Source organism: Lycium ferocissimum, chromosome 5, assembly GCF_029784015.1.
Source record: "Lycium ferocissimum isolate CSIRO_LF1 chromosome 5, AGI_CSIRO_Lferr_CH_V1, whole genome shotgun sequence".
Taxonomy (NCBI): Eukaryota; Viridiplantae; Streptophyta; class Magnoliopsida; order Solanales; family Solanaceae; genus Lycium; species Lycium ferocissimum.
In genome coordinates, this window is record NC_081346.1 from 8,845,337 (window position 1) to 8,858,180 (window position 12,844).

The window sequence follows — 12,844 nt, forward strand, 5'->3', positions numbered from 1 at the left end:
GTTGCATACTTTGCCTTTCACGATAAATAATATTTTAGTTTTATATGAACAAAGAGAAGAATTGGTGTATTGATAATAGTAATCATAAGAAAAAAATATGATAAATATTAGTGGATAATTGAGGAACAGTCACTCAATTTTTACTTTATTGCACGGAAAAAAATTATATATATTTTGTAACAAAAAACTCACTAAATTTTATAACAAAAAAACTCACTCAATTTTACATAAATACCATAGAATTAAAATGTCTGCATTTTTGCTTAAGAACTTGATGTGATACTAAGTGATTTTCTTTTATCGAAAAATTTGTTCAGTGACTCTCGTGATCTAATAACTTTTTCATTATAGAAAGTAACTCGACCATCATCCATGAAATTAACACACGCAGTGTATGTTGGCCTCCAATTAAAAGGCAAGGAGATATAAGCAAGAAAAGGATAACCAAGGGAAAAAAGACACTTTTGGCATCTATAAGTTGAGGCATGGGAACGAATTTAGGGATTGCAATAGGGGGAGGGCGGGGGCAGGGCAGACCCTTAATAGGGCAAGGCAACACTTAAACAGGGCGGGGCGGGGCAGGGTGGGGGCAAGAGTTGATTTTTGCAAATTTTAAATGGGGCAGGGCAGGAAGGTAGCGGGTCACTGTTTATGTAAACTGCTTTAGCCTCTGCTGCTTTTGAATCTCAGTTGTTCATTTCTAATTTGTCATCAACTAAGCAAATCCCATTCTACATTCTTAATCATTTCTCATCTCTCCTTCTCTTCCTAACATTGGGTAACGTTTGTTCTTTTCTTTTTAATTTTTTATTAAAATTTTTAAATTTTTCTACTGGCAACATGCCGATATGACTAAGGATCAAATATGGAACAACTTTTTTCTTAATCGTTATTCTATTTATTAATGATTGGATAAATAATAAATAAATTGTAGTTTCATCTTCAGAAAAAGTTAATCAATTTGCTAAGTTGACACATTCAAAGATGCTTCAATTTTTTTTATTTTTACCAGAGGACATGCAAATTATTTCATATCATAGGACATGAATCTGCCACTAATACGGTGATCTTGTAGTTCACCATACAAGCAAAGTTGTATTTTATATTACTTGACATTTAAAAGCCGTTTTAATTTAACTTGGCATATACATATAATCTACTTTAGTCTTCCAGTATTATTTTTTCAATAATTAAAAATAATTGTAACACCTCGTGCATTCGGGCTAAGATTTGACTCATAAGACCATGAAATGAAGGGGTATAATGAACCCAATTTGAGTAGTGTATAAATGGAGTTTGAAACCCAATCAAGACATGAGAAGAGTCCTTGAGCAAAGGAAAGTCGGAAGCTACCCTACGGAGCGTGTTTTCAAGTGAGTTTGCACCACGTCTCAATTAAAATGAGTATACGGAAAAATCTGTAAGGAATTTGGGAAAATTTCCTTCTTGAAAGTTGTAGATCTTTGAAATACCTTTCCAACGGTATATTATGGAGGTCAAACAGACATCTGTACAAAAAGTTATGCCCGTTTTACTAAAATAGTGTTCTGCCGATATACGGTGGAATATACGGGCCGTGAAAATTATACGGGCCGTATATTCAGACCGTAAAATTGGCCCAGAAAGCCCAAATCACTGGAATGGATTTACGGTAAGACATACGGTCCGTAAAACTTTTACGGGACGTAAAATAGGGCGTAAAATGGGTCCGACAGCAATTATAAAACTTCGTTTTAAGGCTTTTTCACTTCATTCTTCACACCCCCAAGCCCTAGAACGACCTTATATTCTCTCCCATCATCAAGAACACCAAGGTAAGCCTACTCTAATCATTCCAAGTCAATTCTAATATATATCCTTGTAATCTAAACAAGAAATCATCATTCCTAACCTAGGGTTTTCAAGAAAACCCATCTCAAGGTTCAAGAAATTCAAGATTTTGGAAATCTTCTTCAAAGTTAAAATCTTTAATTCAAGTTTGGAGCATTAAGGTATGTAGAGTTACTATCTACGTGTGGGAACATCATTGTTCTTCCCCACGCCTCATAATCCATAAATTATGATTCTCTACTAAAACTAGGGTTTCTATACCATGCTCATGATAACCCTAGGTCCATGTCCATGATTATATTATGTATGAATTGTTATAATTCCATCATTGAGTTCTTAATATTTCTTTATGATTATTGAGAATCCGTCCGTAATCCATGAAAACCCATATCTTGTATTCCATGGGTTCTTGCATGCATGTTTTTAAATAAAAATGCTTATTTCATGAATATCCTACATGTCTACAAGTTTTCATGCAATTGTATTATATAACTATGTTCATACCATGACTCAACATATATACATACATGCTAAATACAAGTTATTTCATGAAACCATGTTTACAAGTTATTTCATGAAACCATGTTTACAAGTTATTTCGTGAAATCATGATTACAAGACAAGTACAAGTTAATTCACGAAAATCATGGGCTTCTTAGCCAACTATATTATGTTCATGTTTTTGGGAGTTGCACGAATTACCGAGAAGGCTCAGATAGCCTGAAACTACGTAGCCACCGTAGGACAAGGATCGCTCCGCCCAGTTAGGACGATACCTTAATTTTACACTGAATGGATCCATCGGCACGTTACCACCTTATACCCCAGGCAAGGTATGGGGGCTCTGCTTTCACAGGTCCCGGCGAGGTACCAGACTCCACGTACCCACGTGGTGATATCACATGGTCGGTTTATGAAATGCTCTCCCTACTTATCATGTTTTACTTATGTTATATATATATATATATATATATATATATATATATATATATATATATATATATATATATATATATATATATTTCGGTTCTTCTTATCATATTATTCCATGTCCCATGTTATTTCTTTCGGTTGCTTTACATACCCATGTACATTCAATGTCTCTTGACGTCCCCTTTATTGCCGGGGGCTGCATTTCACGATGCGGTACGGATTTACGGGACGACGCCTGCTCGCTCGCAGGGATGCGCACGTATCGGCTTATTGGTGAGCCCCATCTCATTCGGGGTTTAGACATTGTCATTCTTTAATTAGTTTTGCATCTAAAGGTATCTTTGGGGGCCTTGTCCCGGAGTATATTTTCCGGTCGGGATTCTCATGATTAGAGGTTTCATAGACTAGACAAGTCGGTTGGTCATGTTAGACTTTCGAGTCGATTAGCCATTTTGGCTCAACTTTGTGATATTATCCGCATTTTGTTTTTAAACAAGTATTTCATAATTATTATGACATCTATGTTTTATAAAAGCTCATCACATTTCATATTATATTTCCGCTCATGTATGCCTCATGATGATTCAGCAAGCCATGTGGTTCGCTCGGTCACATACAGTCAGGCACCGAGTGCCGTGTTTCGCCCAGGCCATGGTTCGGGGCGTGACAAAGCTTGGTATCAGAGCCTAGGTTCAAGTGTCTTTAGGGAGTCTATGAAACCGTGTCCAGTGGGGTCACTTTTATATGTGTGAGGGCCCCATACATATAAATAGTTGACCACCAAGACATTCGGGATTGTCTTACTTCTTTCATATTTCTAGATCGTGCGGTTAGAGCGACTTTTAGGATGCCTTTCTAATTCGTGCGTGTACGTATTTTCGAAAAATGCTGCGAAAAGGAAGTACACCGAAAAGGCTACGGCCACCGGCCAAGGGGGGCTACCACTGAAGTAGCTCGTGAAGAGACCGTTTCGACTCAGACAGAGCCCCAACCACTCCTACAGTTACACCTCCTAGTGATTCGGAAGGGGATGTTAGGAATGCTATCAATATGCTCACACGGCGGTAGCGGCTCGGGCCCAACGTCGGGAATGCAGGTCAAGTTCGGGAAATAATGGAGAGTCTTCTAAGACTAAGGACTTTCTCGAATGAATCCCCCGGTCTTCACGGGGACAAAGAAAGATGAAGACCCTCGGGACTACATTGATGCTCTTGAGAAAATCTTCGGATTATGACGATTCTGAAAAAAGCGACTACTTTTGGAGCTCATCGGTACGAGCATTGCTAACACTTGGTATGAATCTTGGGAATTGTCCCGAGGTGAGGATGCACCTGATGCTACATGGGATGAGTTTGCAAGTGCATTCCTAGACCACTTCATGCCAGTAGAGGTCAGGGAAGCTAAGGCTGAGCAATTCCTGAAGCTTAAGCAGAATGGCAGGTCAGTTCAGGACTACTATTTGGAGTTTGTCAGTTTGGCCAAGCATGCTTCAAATATGGTACCGGACATGAGGGCGAGAGTGAGGAGGTTTGTTGGAGGACTTGATTCCCGTTTGTATGATGGGGCCAACATTCTTTGCACGAGAATGGGGGAATGACCATCTCCAAGATGGTTGCTTTCGTACGGGGCAATGAGACAAGGCTAAAGGAGGAGGAAGCCTTGCGAAAGAGAAAGACAAGGAGTTCAACAAGAGGGTCAAGTCTACCGGACGGTTCGGCGGGAACGGAAATAGAAATTCTTTAAGAACGAGGTCGGCGGGACTTCTCTCCGTCCACGACAAGTGCCCCGCTCCCCAAGTTTCATAATGATAAGAAGCAGAATTTCAGGCCATCAAGTTCTTACTCTCAGGCTAGTGTGGGTCAGTCGACTTATACTCATCCGATATGCGGCAAGTGTAACAAGAGACACTCAAGTGAGTGTCGTATGGTATGGATATATGCTTTGGATGTGGCGGAAGGGCCATTTTCGAAAGATTGTCCATCGGCTACAAGGTGCGGAGGTAATGTGACGCGATCCATAAATTCGGCGGCTCCTCGTCACAATCGGGCCCGGCGGGGGCGTGGAACGGCAAGGTCCGGAATACGGGCGGTGGTCGAACCGTTTGTATGCATTGACGGTCGTCAGGATACAGAGGCTAGAGCAGATGTTGTCACAGGTACACTCACAGTTTTCACTTTTGAAGTATATGCCCTTATTGACCCAGGATCCACCTTATCTTATGTAACCCCTTTTGTTGCTAAGAAATTTGGGTTTGAACCGGAAAAGTTGCATGAACCCTTTGAGGTGTCCACCCCAGTGGGAGAGTCAGTCATAGCTAGGCGTATTTATAGGGGTTGCCCGATTTTAGTCCATCACCGTAGAACCATAGCTGACTAGCGAATTAGAAATGGTAGACTTTGATGTGATCATGGGTACGGATTGGTTAGCTTCATATTATGCCACGGTATGTTGTAGAACCAAAGTTTTAAGATTCGAGTTTCCTAATGAGCCAGTCATAGAATGGGAGGGTAATTTAGTAGTACCTAGGGGTAGATTTATTTCTTACCTAAAAGACAAAAAAAAATGATTTCCAAAGGTTATATATACCACCTAGTTCGAGTCAAGGATTCAGATGTCCAGGCTCCAACTCTCCGATCCGTCCCGAGTTGTAAATGAATTTCCGAGAGGTCTTTTCCGAAGATCTTCCAAGAGTCCCTCCCCGACAGGGAGATTGAATTTGGAATTGATCTACTTCCCGATACTCAGCCGATATCTATTCCACCATACAGAATGGCTCCAGCAGAGTTAAAAGAGTTAAAAGCCCAGTTGAAAGATCTTCTTGACAAGGGGTTTATTAGGCCCAGTGTTTCACCTTGGGGTGCGCCAGTTTTATTTGTCCGAAAGAAGGATGGTTCCTTACGTATGTGTATAGACTACCGTCAGTTGAACAAGGTCACCATTAAGAATAGGTACCCTCTTCCTAGAATAGATGACTTATTTGACCAACTTCAGGGCGCCCAATGTTATTCCAAGATTGACCTCAGATCGGGCTATCATCAGTTAAAGGTTAAGGAAGTTGATATTCCAAAGACCGCTTTCAGAACCCGTTATGGCCATTTTGAATTTCTTGTTATGTCATTTGGGTTGACAAATGCGCCAGCTGCTTTCATGGATCTTATGAACAGGGTCTTCAAGCCTTATCTCGACTTATTCGTCATTGTCTTCATTGATGATATTTTGGTGTATTCCCGTAATGAGGTTGATCATGCAGAACATCTCAGAATAGTGTTGCAGACTCTTAAAGATCGCGAACTTTTTGCAAAATTCTCAAAGTGTGAGTTTTGGCTTAAGTCAGTGGCATTCTTAGGCCATGTGATCTCAGGAGAAGGTGTTAAAGTTGATTCTCGGAAGATTGATGCAGTAAGGAGTTGGCCCAGACCCACTTCAGTTTCTGATATAAGGAGTTTCTTGGGTCTGGCAGGCTATTATAGACGTTTCGTTGAAGGATTTTCCTCCATTTCTACTCCGTTGACTAAGTTGACCCAGAAAAAGGTTAAGTTCCAATGGTCAGATGCTTGTGAGCGAAGCTTTGAAGAGTTGAAGAAGAGATTGACTTTTGCTCCAGTTTTGACGCTACCAGAAGGAACCGAAGGGTTCGTGGTTTATTGTGATGCTTCGGGAGTTGGTCTCGGATGTGTCTTAATGTAGCATGGTAAGGTTGTAGCTTATGCATCTCGTCAGCTCAAGGTTCACGAAAAGAATTATCCGACTCATGACCTAGAGTTGGCGGTATTGTAGTTTTGCACTTAAGATATGGCGTCATTATTTGTATGGAGTGCATGTTGATATTTTCACGATCATAAAAGCCTGCAGTATATCTTCAAGCAAAGGGAGCTGAATCTTAGGCAGAGGAGATGGCTCGAATTGCTTAAGGATTATGATGTGGATATTCTTTATCATCCGGGAAAAGCGAATGTTGTAGCCGATGCTCTTAGTCGGCGTTCCATGGGAAGTTTAGCCCACGTTGATGCAGATAAGAGAGTTATGACCAAGGAAGTTCACCGTTTGGCCAGTCTTGGAGTTCGACTTTTGGACTCCGAGGATGGTGGCGTGGTTGTTCAGAATAGAGCTCTTTCCTCTTTAGTCGTTGAAGTCAAGAGAAAACAGTTTAGTGATCCCTACTTGTTGCGGTGAAGAGGGGATTCACAAGCATAAGACGACGGCTTTTGAACAAGGGGGAGATGATGGTACCTTGAGATACGAGGCGGATTATGTGTTCCGGATGTAGATGGGCTCAAAGAGCGAATCATGTCAGAGGCTCACAACTCTAGGTATTCCATTCACCCATGTTCCACTAAGATGTACCATGATCTTAAGGAGATTTATTGGTGGAATGATATGAAGAAGAATGTAGTAGATTTTGTAGCTAAGTGTCCGAATTGTCAGCAAGTGAAAGCCGAACACCAGAGGCCTGGTGGCTTGGCTCAGAATATTGATATTCCTGTCTAGAAATGGGAAATGATCAATATGGACTTTGTATCAGGTCTACCTCGTTCAGCTAGGAGACATGACTCTATTTGGGTGATCGTTGACCGGCTTACTAAGTCGGCGCACTTTTTACCAGTCAAGACCACAGATTCAGCAGAAGATTATGCCAAGTTATATGTTAATGAAATTGTCAGATTGCATGGGACCCCGGTTGTCCATTATTTCGGATCGTGGTGCTCGGTTCACGGCGAACTTCGGAAAATCCTTTCGAAAGGATTGGGTACCAAGGTGAACCTCGGCACGACTTTTCATCCGCGGACGGATGGCCGGGCGGAGCGTACTATTCGGACTCGGAGGACATGTTGAGAGCATGTGTCTTTGGATTTCAAAGGTAATTGGGATGATCACTTGCCTCTCATTGAGTTTTCTTATAATAACAGTTATCATGCTAGTATTGGGATGGCACCATTTGAAGCTTTGTATGGGCGAAGGTGTAGGTCACCAATTGGTTGGTTTGAAGTTGGTGAAGCAGAGTTGTTAGGGCCGATTTGGTCTATCAGGCGATGGAGAAAGTCAAGTTGATTCAAGAGCGTTTGAAAACGGCTCAGAGTCGCCAGAAGTCTTACACAGATGTGAGGCGAAGGGACTTAGAATTTCAAGTTAATGATTGGGTGTTCCTTAAAGTCTCACCTATGAAGGGTGTTATGAGATTTGGGAAGAAAGGGAAGCTTAGTCCCAGATATATTGGACCTTATAGAATTTTACGAAAGGTCGGTCTAGTAGCTTATGAACTTGAGTTGCCACAAGAGTTGGCTGCTGTACATCCAGTGTTTCATGTGTCCATGTTGAGGAAGTGTGTAGGAGACCCGTCGTTGGTTGTTCCTGCTGATACTATAACAGTTAAGGATGGCCTCATCTATGAGGAGATCCCTATAGCCATTCTTGATCGTCAGGTTCGCAAGTTGAGAACTAAGGAAGTAGCCTCAGTAAAGGTCTTATGGAGGAGCCAGAAAGTTGAAGAGGCTACATGGGAAGCCGAAGAAGACATGAAATCCAGATATCCTCACTTGTTTGAAGAGCAAGCAGATAGACTTCAAGGTAAATACCTTTAGTATTCATGTCATGTCCATTATGTATTCATGCCTCACGTTTCACGTTCAAGTTCATGTATTCTCTATTCATGTCTCATGTTTTAGCACTCATGTTTTCATGAAACTATGTCATGTCAGTTTTCCATGTTCCATGTCATGTTTCTTCACGTTCATATATTCAAGTTATGTCCAACCACATTCTTAACCATGACCCATCATTCGAGGACGAATGATCCCAAGGGGGAGATATTGTAACACCTCGTGCATTCGGGCTAAGATTTGACTCATAAGACAAGGGTATAATGAACCCAATTTGAGTAGTGTATAAATGGAGTTTGAAACCCAATCAAGACATGAGAAGAGTCCTTTAGCAAAGGAAAGTCGGAAGCTACCCTACGGAGCGTGTTTTCAAGTGAGTTTGCACCACGTCTCAATTAAAATGAGTATACGGAAAAATCTGTAAGGAATTTGGGAAAATTTCCTTCTTGAAAAGTTGTAGATCTTTGAAATACCTTTCCAACGGTATATTATGGAGGTCAAACGGACATACGTACAAAAAGTTATGCCCGTTTTACTAAAATAGTGTTCGTAGATATACGGTAGAATATACGGGCCGTAAAAATTATACGGGCCGTATATTCAGACCGTAAAATTGGTCCGTAAAGCCCAAATCACTGGAATGGATGTACGGTAAGACATACGGTCCGTAAAACTTTTTTGGACGTAAAATAGGGCGTAAAATGGGTCCGAGCGACAATTATAAAACTTCGTTTTAAGGCTTTTTCACTTCATTCTTCACACCCCCAAGCCCTAGAACGACCTTATATTCTCTCCCATCATCAAGAACACCAAGGTAAGCCTACTCTAATCATTCCAAGTCAATTCTAATATATATCCTTGTAATCTAAACAAGAAATCATCATTCCTAACCTAGGGTTTTCAAGAAAACCCATCTCAAGGTTCAAGAATTCAAGATTTTGGAAATCTTCTTCAAAGTTAAAATCTTTAATTCAAGTTTGGAGCACTACCGAGGTATGTAGAGTTACTATCTACGTGTGGGAACATCATTGTTTCTTCCCCACGCCTCATAATCCATAAATTATGATTCTTACTAAAACTAGGGTTTTATACCATGCTCATGATAACCCTAGGTCCATGTCCATGATTATATTATGTATGAATTGTTATAATTCCATCATTGAGTTCTTAATATTTCTTTATGATTATTGAGAATCCGTCCGTAATCCATGAAAACCCATATCTTGTATTCCATGGGTTCTTGCATGCATGTTTTTAAATAAAAATGCTTATTTCATGAATATCCTACATGTCTACAAGTTTTCATGCAATTGTATTATATAACTATTTTCATGCCATGACTCAAGATACATACATGCTAAATACAAGTTATTTCATGAAACCATGTTTACAAGTTATTTCATGAAACCATGTTTACAAGTTATTTCATGAAACCATGTTTACAAGTTATTTCGTGAAATCATGATTACAAGACAAGTACAAGTTAATTCACGAAAATCATGGGCTTCTTAGCCAACTATATCATGTTCATGTTTTTGGGAGTTGCACGAATTACCGAGAAGGCTCAGATAGCCTGAAACTACGTAGCCACCGTAGGACAAGGATCGCTCCGCCCAGTTAGGACGATTCCTTAATTTTACACTGAATGGATCCATCAGACACGTTACCACCTTGTACCCCGGCAAGGTATGGGGGCTCTAACAAATCGGCGAGAGATCGGACTCCACGTACCCACGTGGTGATATCACATGGTCGGTTTATGGAATGCTCTCCCTACTATATCATGTATATTATATATATATATATATATATATATATATATATATATATATATATATATATATATATATATCGTATTCATGTACCCATGTTTATGTCGGTTTTTAGGACGACGCTTCTTATCATGTTATTCCATGTCCCATGTTATTTCTTTCGGTTGCTTTACATACCGGACATTCAATGTCTTTCATAGACGTCCCCTTTATTGCCGGGGTTTACTGCATTTCACGATGCGGTACGGATTTACGGACGACGCCTCTCGCAAATTAGGATCGCATTACATGTTTTATATTGGTGAGCCCCATCTCATTCGGGGTTTAGACATTGTCATTCTTTAATTAGTTTTGCATCTAAAGGTATCTTTGGGGGCCTTGTCCCATTATGTTTTCCATTCGTGATTAGAGGTTTCATAGACTAGTCGGTTGGGTCATGTTAGACATTTCGAAGGATTAGCCATTTTGGCTAATCAACTCCATATGGTATTATCCGCGCAAGGTTTTGATTTAAACAAGTATTTCATTAATTATTAAAGGTGACGTCTTAAAGTGTTATTTCTAACTGTAGAAAGATGACATTCTTTCTAAGACATTCAAAAAAACAAAGCGTGACACATAAATTGAGACGGACGGAGTACTTCTAAACCATAGTTATTTTTTATTTTCCAAAACGAGACATTATATTTTTAGCTGGCATAGCAGCTTCAAGGACATTAGATACATTGATATATAAGCCAAAGTTAACATTTTTCTGTTGCATTGAATTCATGTCCGAATCAGAAACCTTTTGAATTTTGATTTACATTTAAATAAGATGAGTTCTGCATATGTTCTCTTGATTCTTCTTTCACCGTTATGTCTAATATTGCATGCATTATGTACGTATGTATTGACTAGCTAGTATCTGGCTTCTAAGGAATTATGTCTCTAATTTATTCCATTTAATTTATTCCATTTCATTATCTAAGGAAGAGAACGAACAACAAGATAGAAAAAAGATTTAAGTTTTTCTATTGTTTTGTATTATATGATACACGCAATAGAAAAATATCCTATCCTTGAAAACGTAATTAAGCAATAATAATGCAATCATGGAGAAAACGTTTTGCTGTCTTTTCCCCTGCTTCAACGTTTATCTTCTTCTTTGGGAAAACTTAACTGCACTTTTCAGGATATTTTTTTTTTATTTCTCGCTAGGTGCCGGTATCCACATTCAGGTATCCGCATTCAAGTATAAACTATTTCTTAACAATTAGCTAGAATTGAGTTCAAAAAAGAAGAAGTTCAAGTTAACTCTCTTAGGCCACCAATAGTACTCCTTATTTCTAATGTAGAAAGCAGAATAAACGGATTAAAACATACCTACTGATGAATCTATTTCATGCGATACTAGACAACAATTTACCCGTGAAAAAGGAAACAGCATTGCAGTGTGTCGGTAAAAAAACAAAAAGAGTCGAAATCGATCCTCTGATGAAGTGAAACGAAGAACCATTAATAACATCGACATTTATTTCTCTGGGCAAAACTGGATCATTTGTTTCCTTTCACTTTCAGTATCTATTTAATGAATAGCATCGTTACAATTTACAACCTTGCAACTCAATTATTCTAGCTATAACAAAAACTGATGAAGTACTTGTATTTAAGCAAGCTATTCAGCTTATACATACATCAAAAGATATAGCAAAGAGTTTCTGCACCCATTGTTGGGACTTAAGAAAACAAAACAACAATATAGAATCATCAAATGAAAGAGTTCGGGCTAATTAACACATTAAATATTCTGATGCGTACATATCTAGTAGAAGTGTAGACTGATCATCAAGCTGCAACCAATCATCAGGAGCATTAAGGTTTTCGATTATTCCATTCATCGCTTCCCGAAATTCATTGCTTATTCCAATATCAGTCTGACGATTAGCTCCTTGATCACATGCTTCTTGTTCCAAGCTGGTTGTACTCCATGTTGTATTTTGGTTATCATATTCCCCGCGCAAAGTAGTTGTATTCTCAACCACATCATCTTGTTCACCACAAACCCTGTCGATGATTGAGTCCCACTGATCAGGCTCTTCCAAAACTTGATTTTCCGCTGGCTGTGTTGTGCAGTTGCCATCAGGTCCATGCAACACGGCTTCAATATTTCCCGCAACATCGTTTTCCTCCATAGCAGTGACCGCATGATCCTTCGCCTTTTTATCTTTTATCTTCCTCTTGATCCGGCTGATGACATAATCTTGTTTAGGAATATTGTTTTCCCTAAAGAATTCATCCGCGACGAAATATTCTTTCATCAGCCAAGTTTTGTTTTGCTCCCGTTCCTTAGTTTCATACGTCAAACTTCTTCTAAACCCTACCACAGTACCCTTACGGCGGTTCCTTATAGGTTCTTCACTGGTTTGGCCTTTCCATGTCCCGTTGGCGCAAGTTCGACAAAACCTTATATGTTTACTCTTCCGCTTCTTCAACGGCGCAATAAAATAGCGAACTTTCTCTTCAGAAGCTCCAAATATCTCCCACGGTGGTTGATCTCCATAAATATCCGCAAACTGGATAGGGCACTGACTCGAAAAATGTTGGCCCTTGAAGAACCTTTTAAGATAGTTGATCAGCTCCGCGTCAGTAGGGTGAAAACGTACACCCTTGACATGCCGGCGTGCAGGAAGTACCGTCGACATGGTCTCTCCAATTTTCTTACTTTGACTA

The 12,844-nt window shown here is 39.7% G+C and overlaps 1 protein-coding gene across 1 annotated transcript; it reads right to left on the reverse strand.

Annotated features, from left to right (window-relative positions):
- Positions 1-11,756: 11,756 nt before the first annotated feature.
- LOC132058164 (NAC domain-containing protein 2-like) lies at positions 11,757-12,816 on the reverse strand. The gene has a single exon (XM_059450715.1). It carries the CDS (start codon positions 12,814-12,816, stop codon positions 11,905-11,907), a length of 912 nt encoding a protein of 303 aa, XP_059306698.1. The 3' UTR covers positions 11,757-11,904.
- Positions 12,817-12,844: the final 28 nt, after the last annotated feature.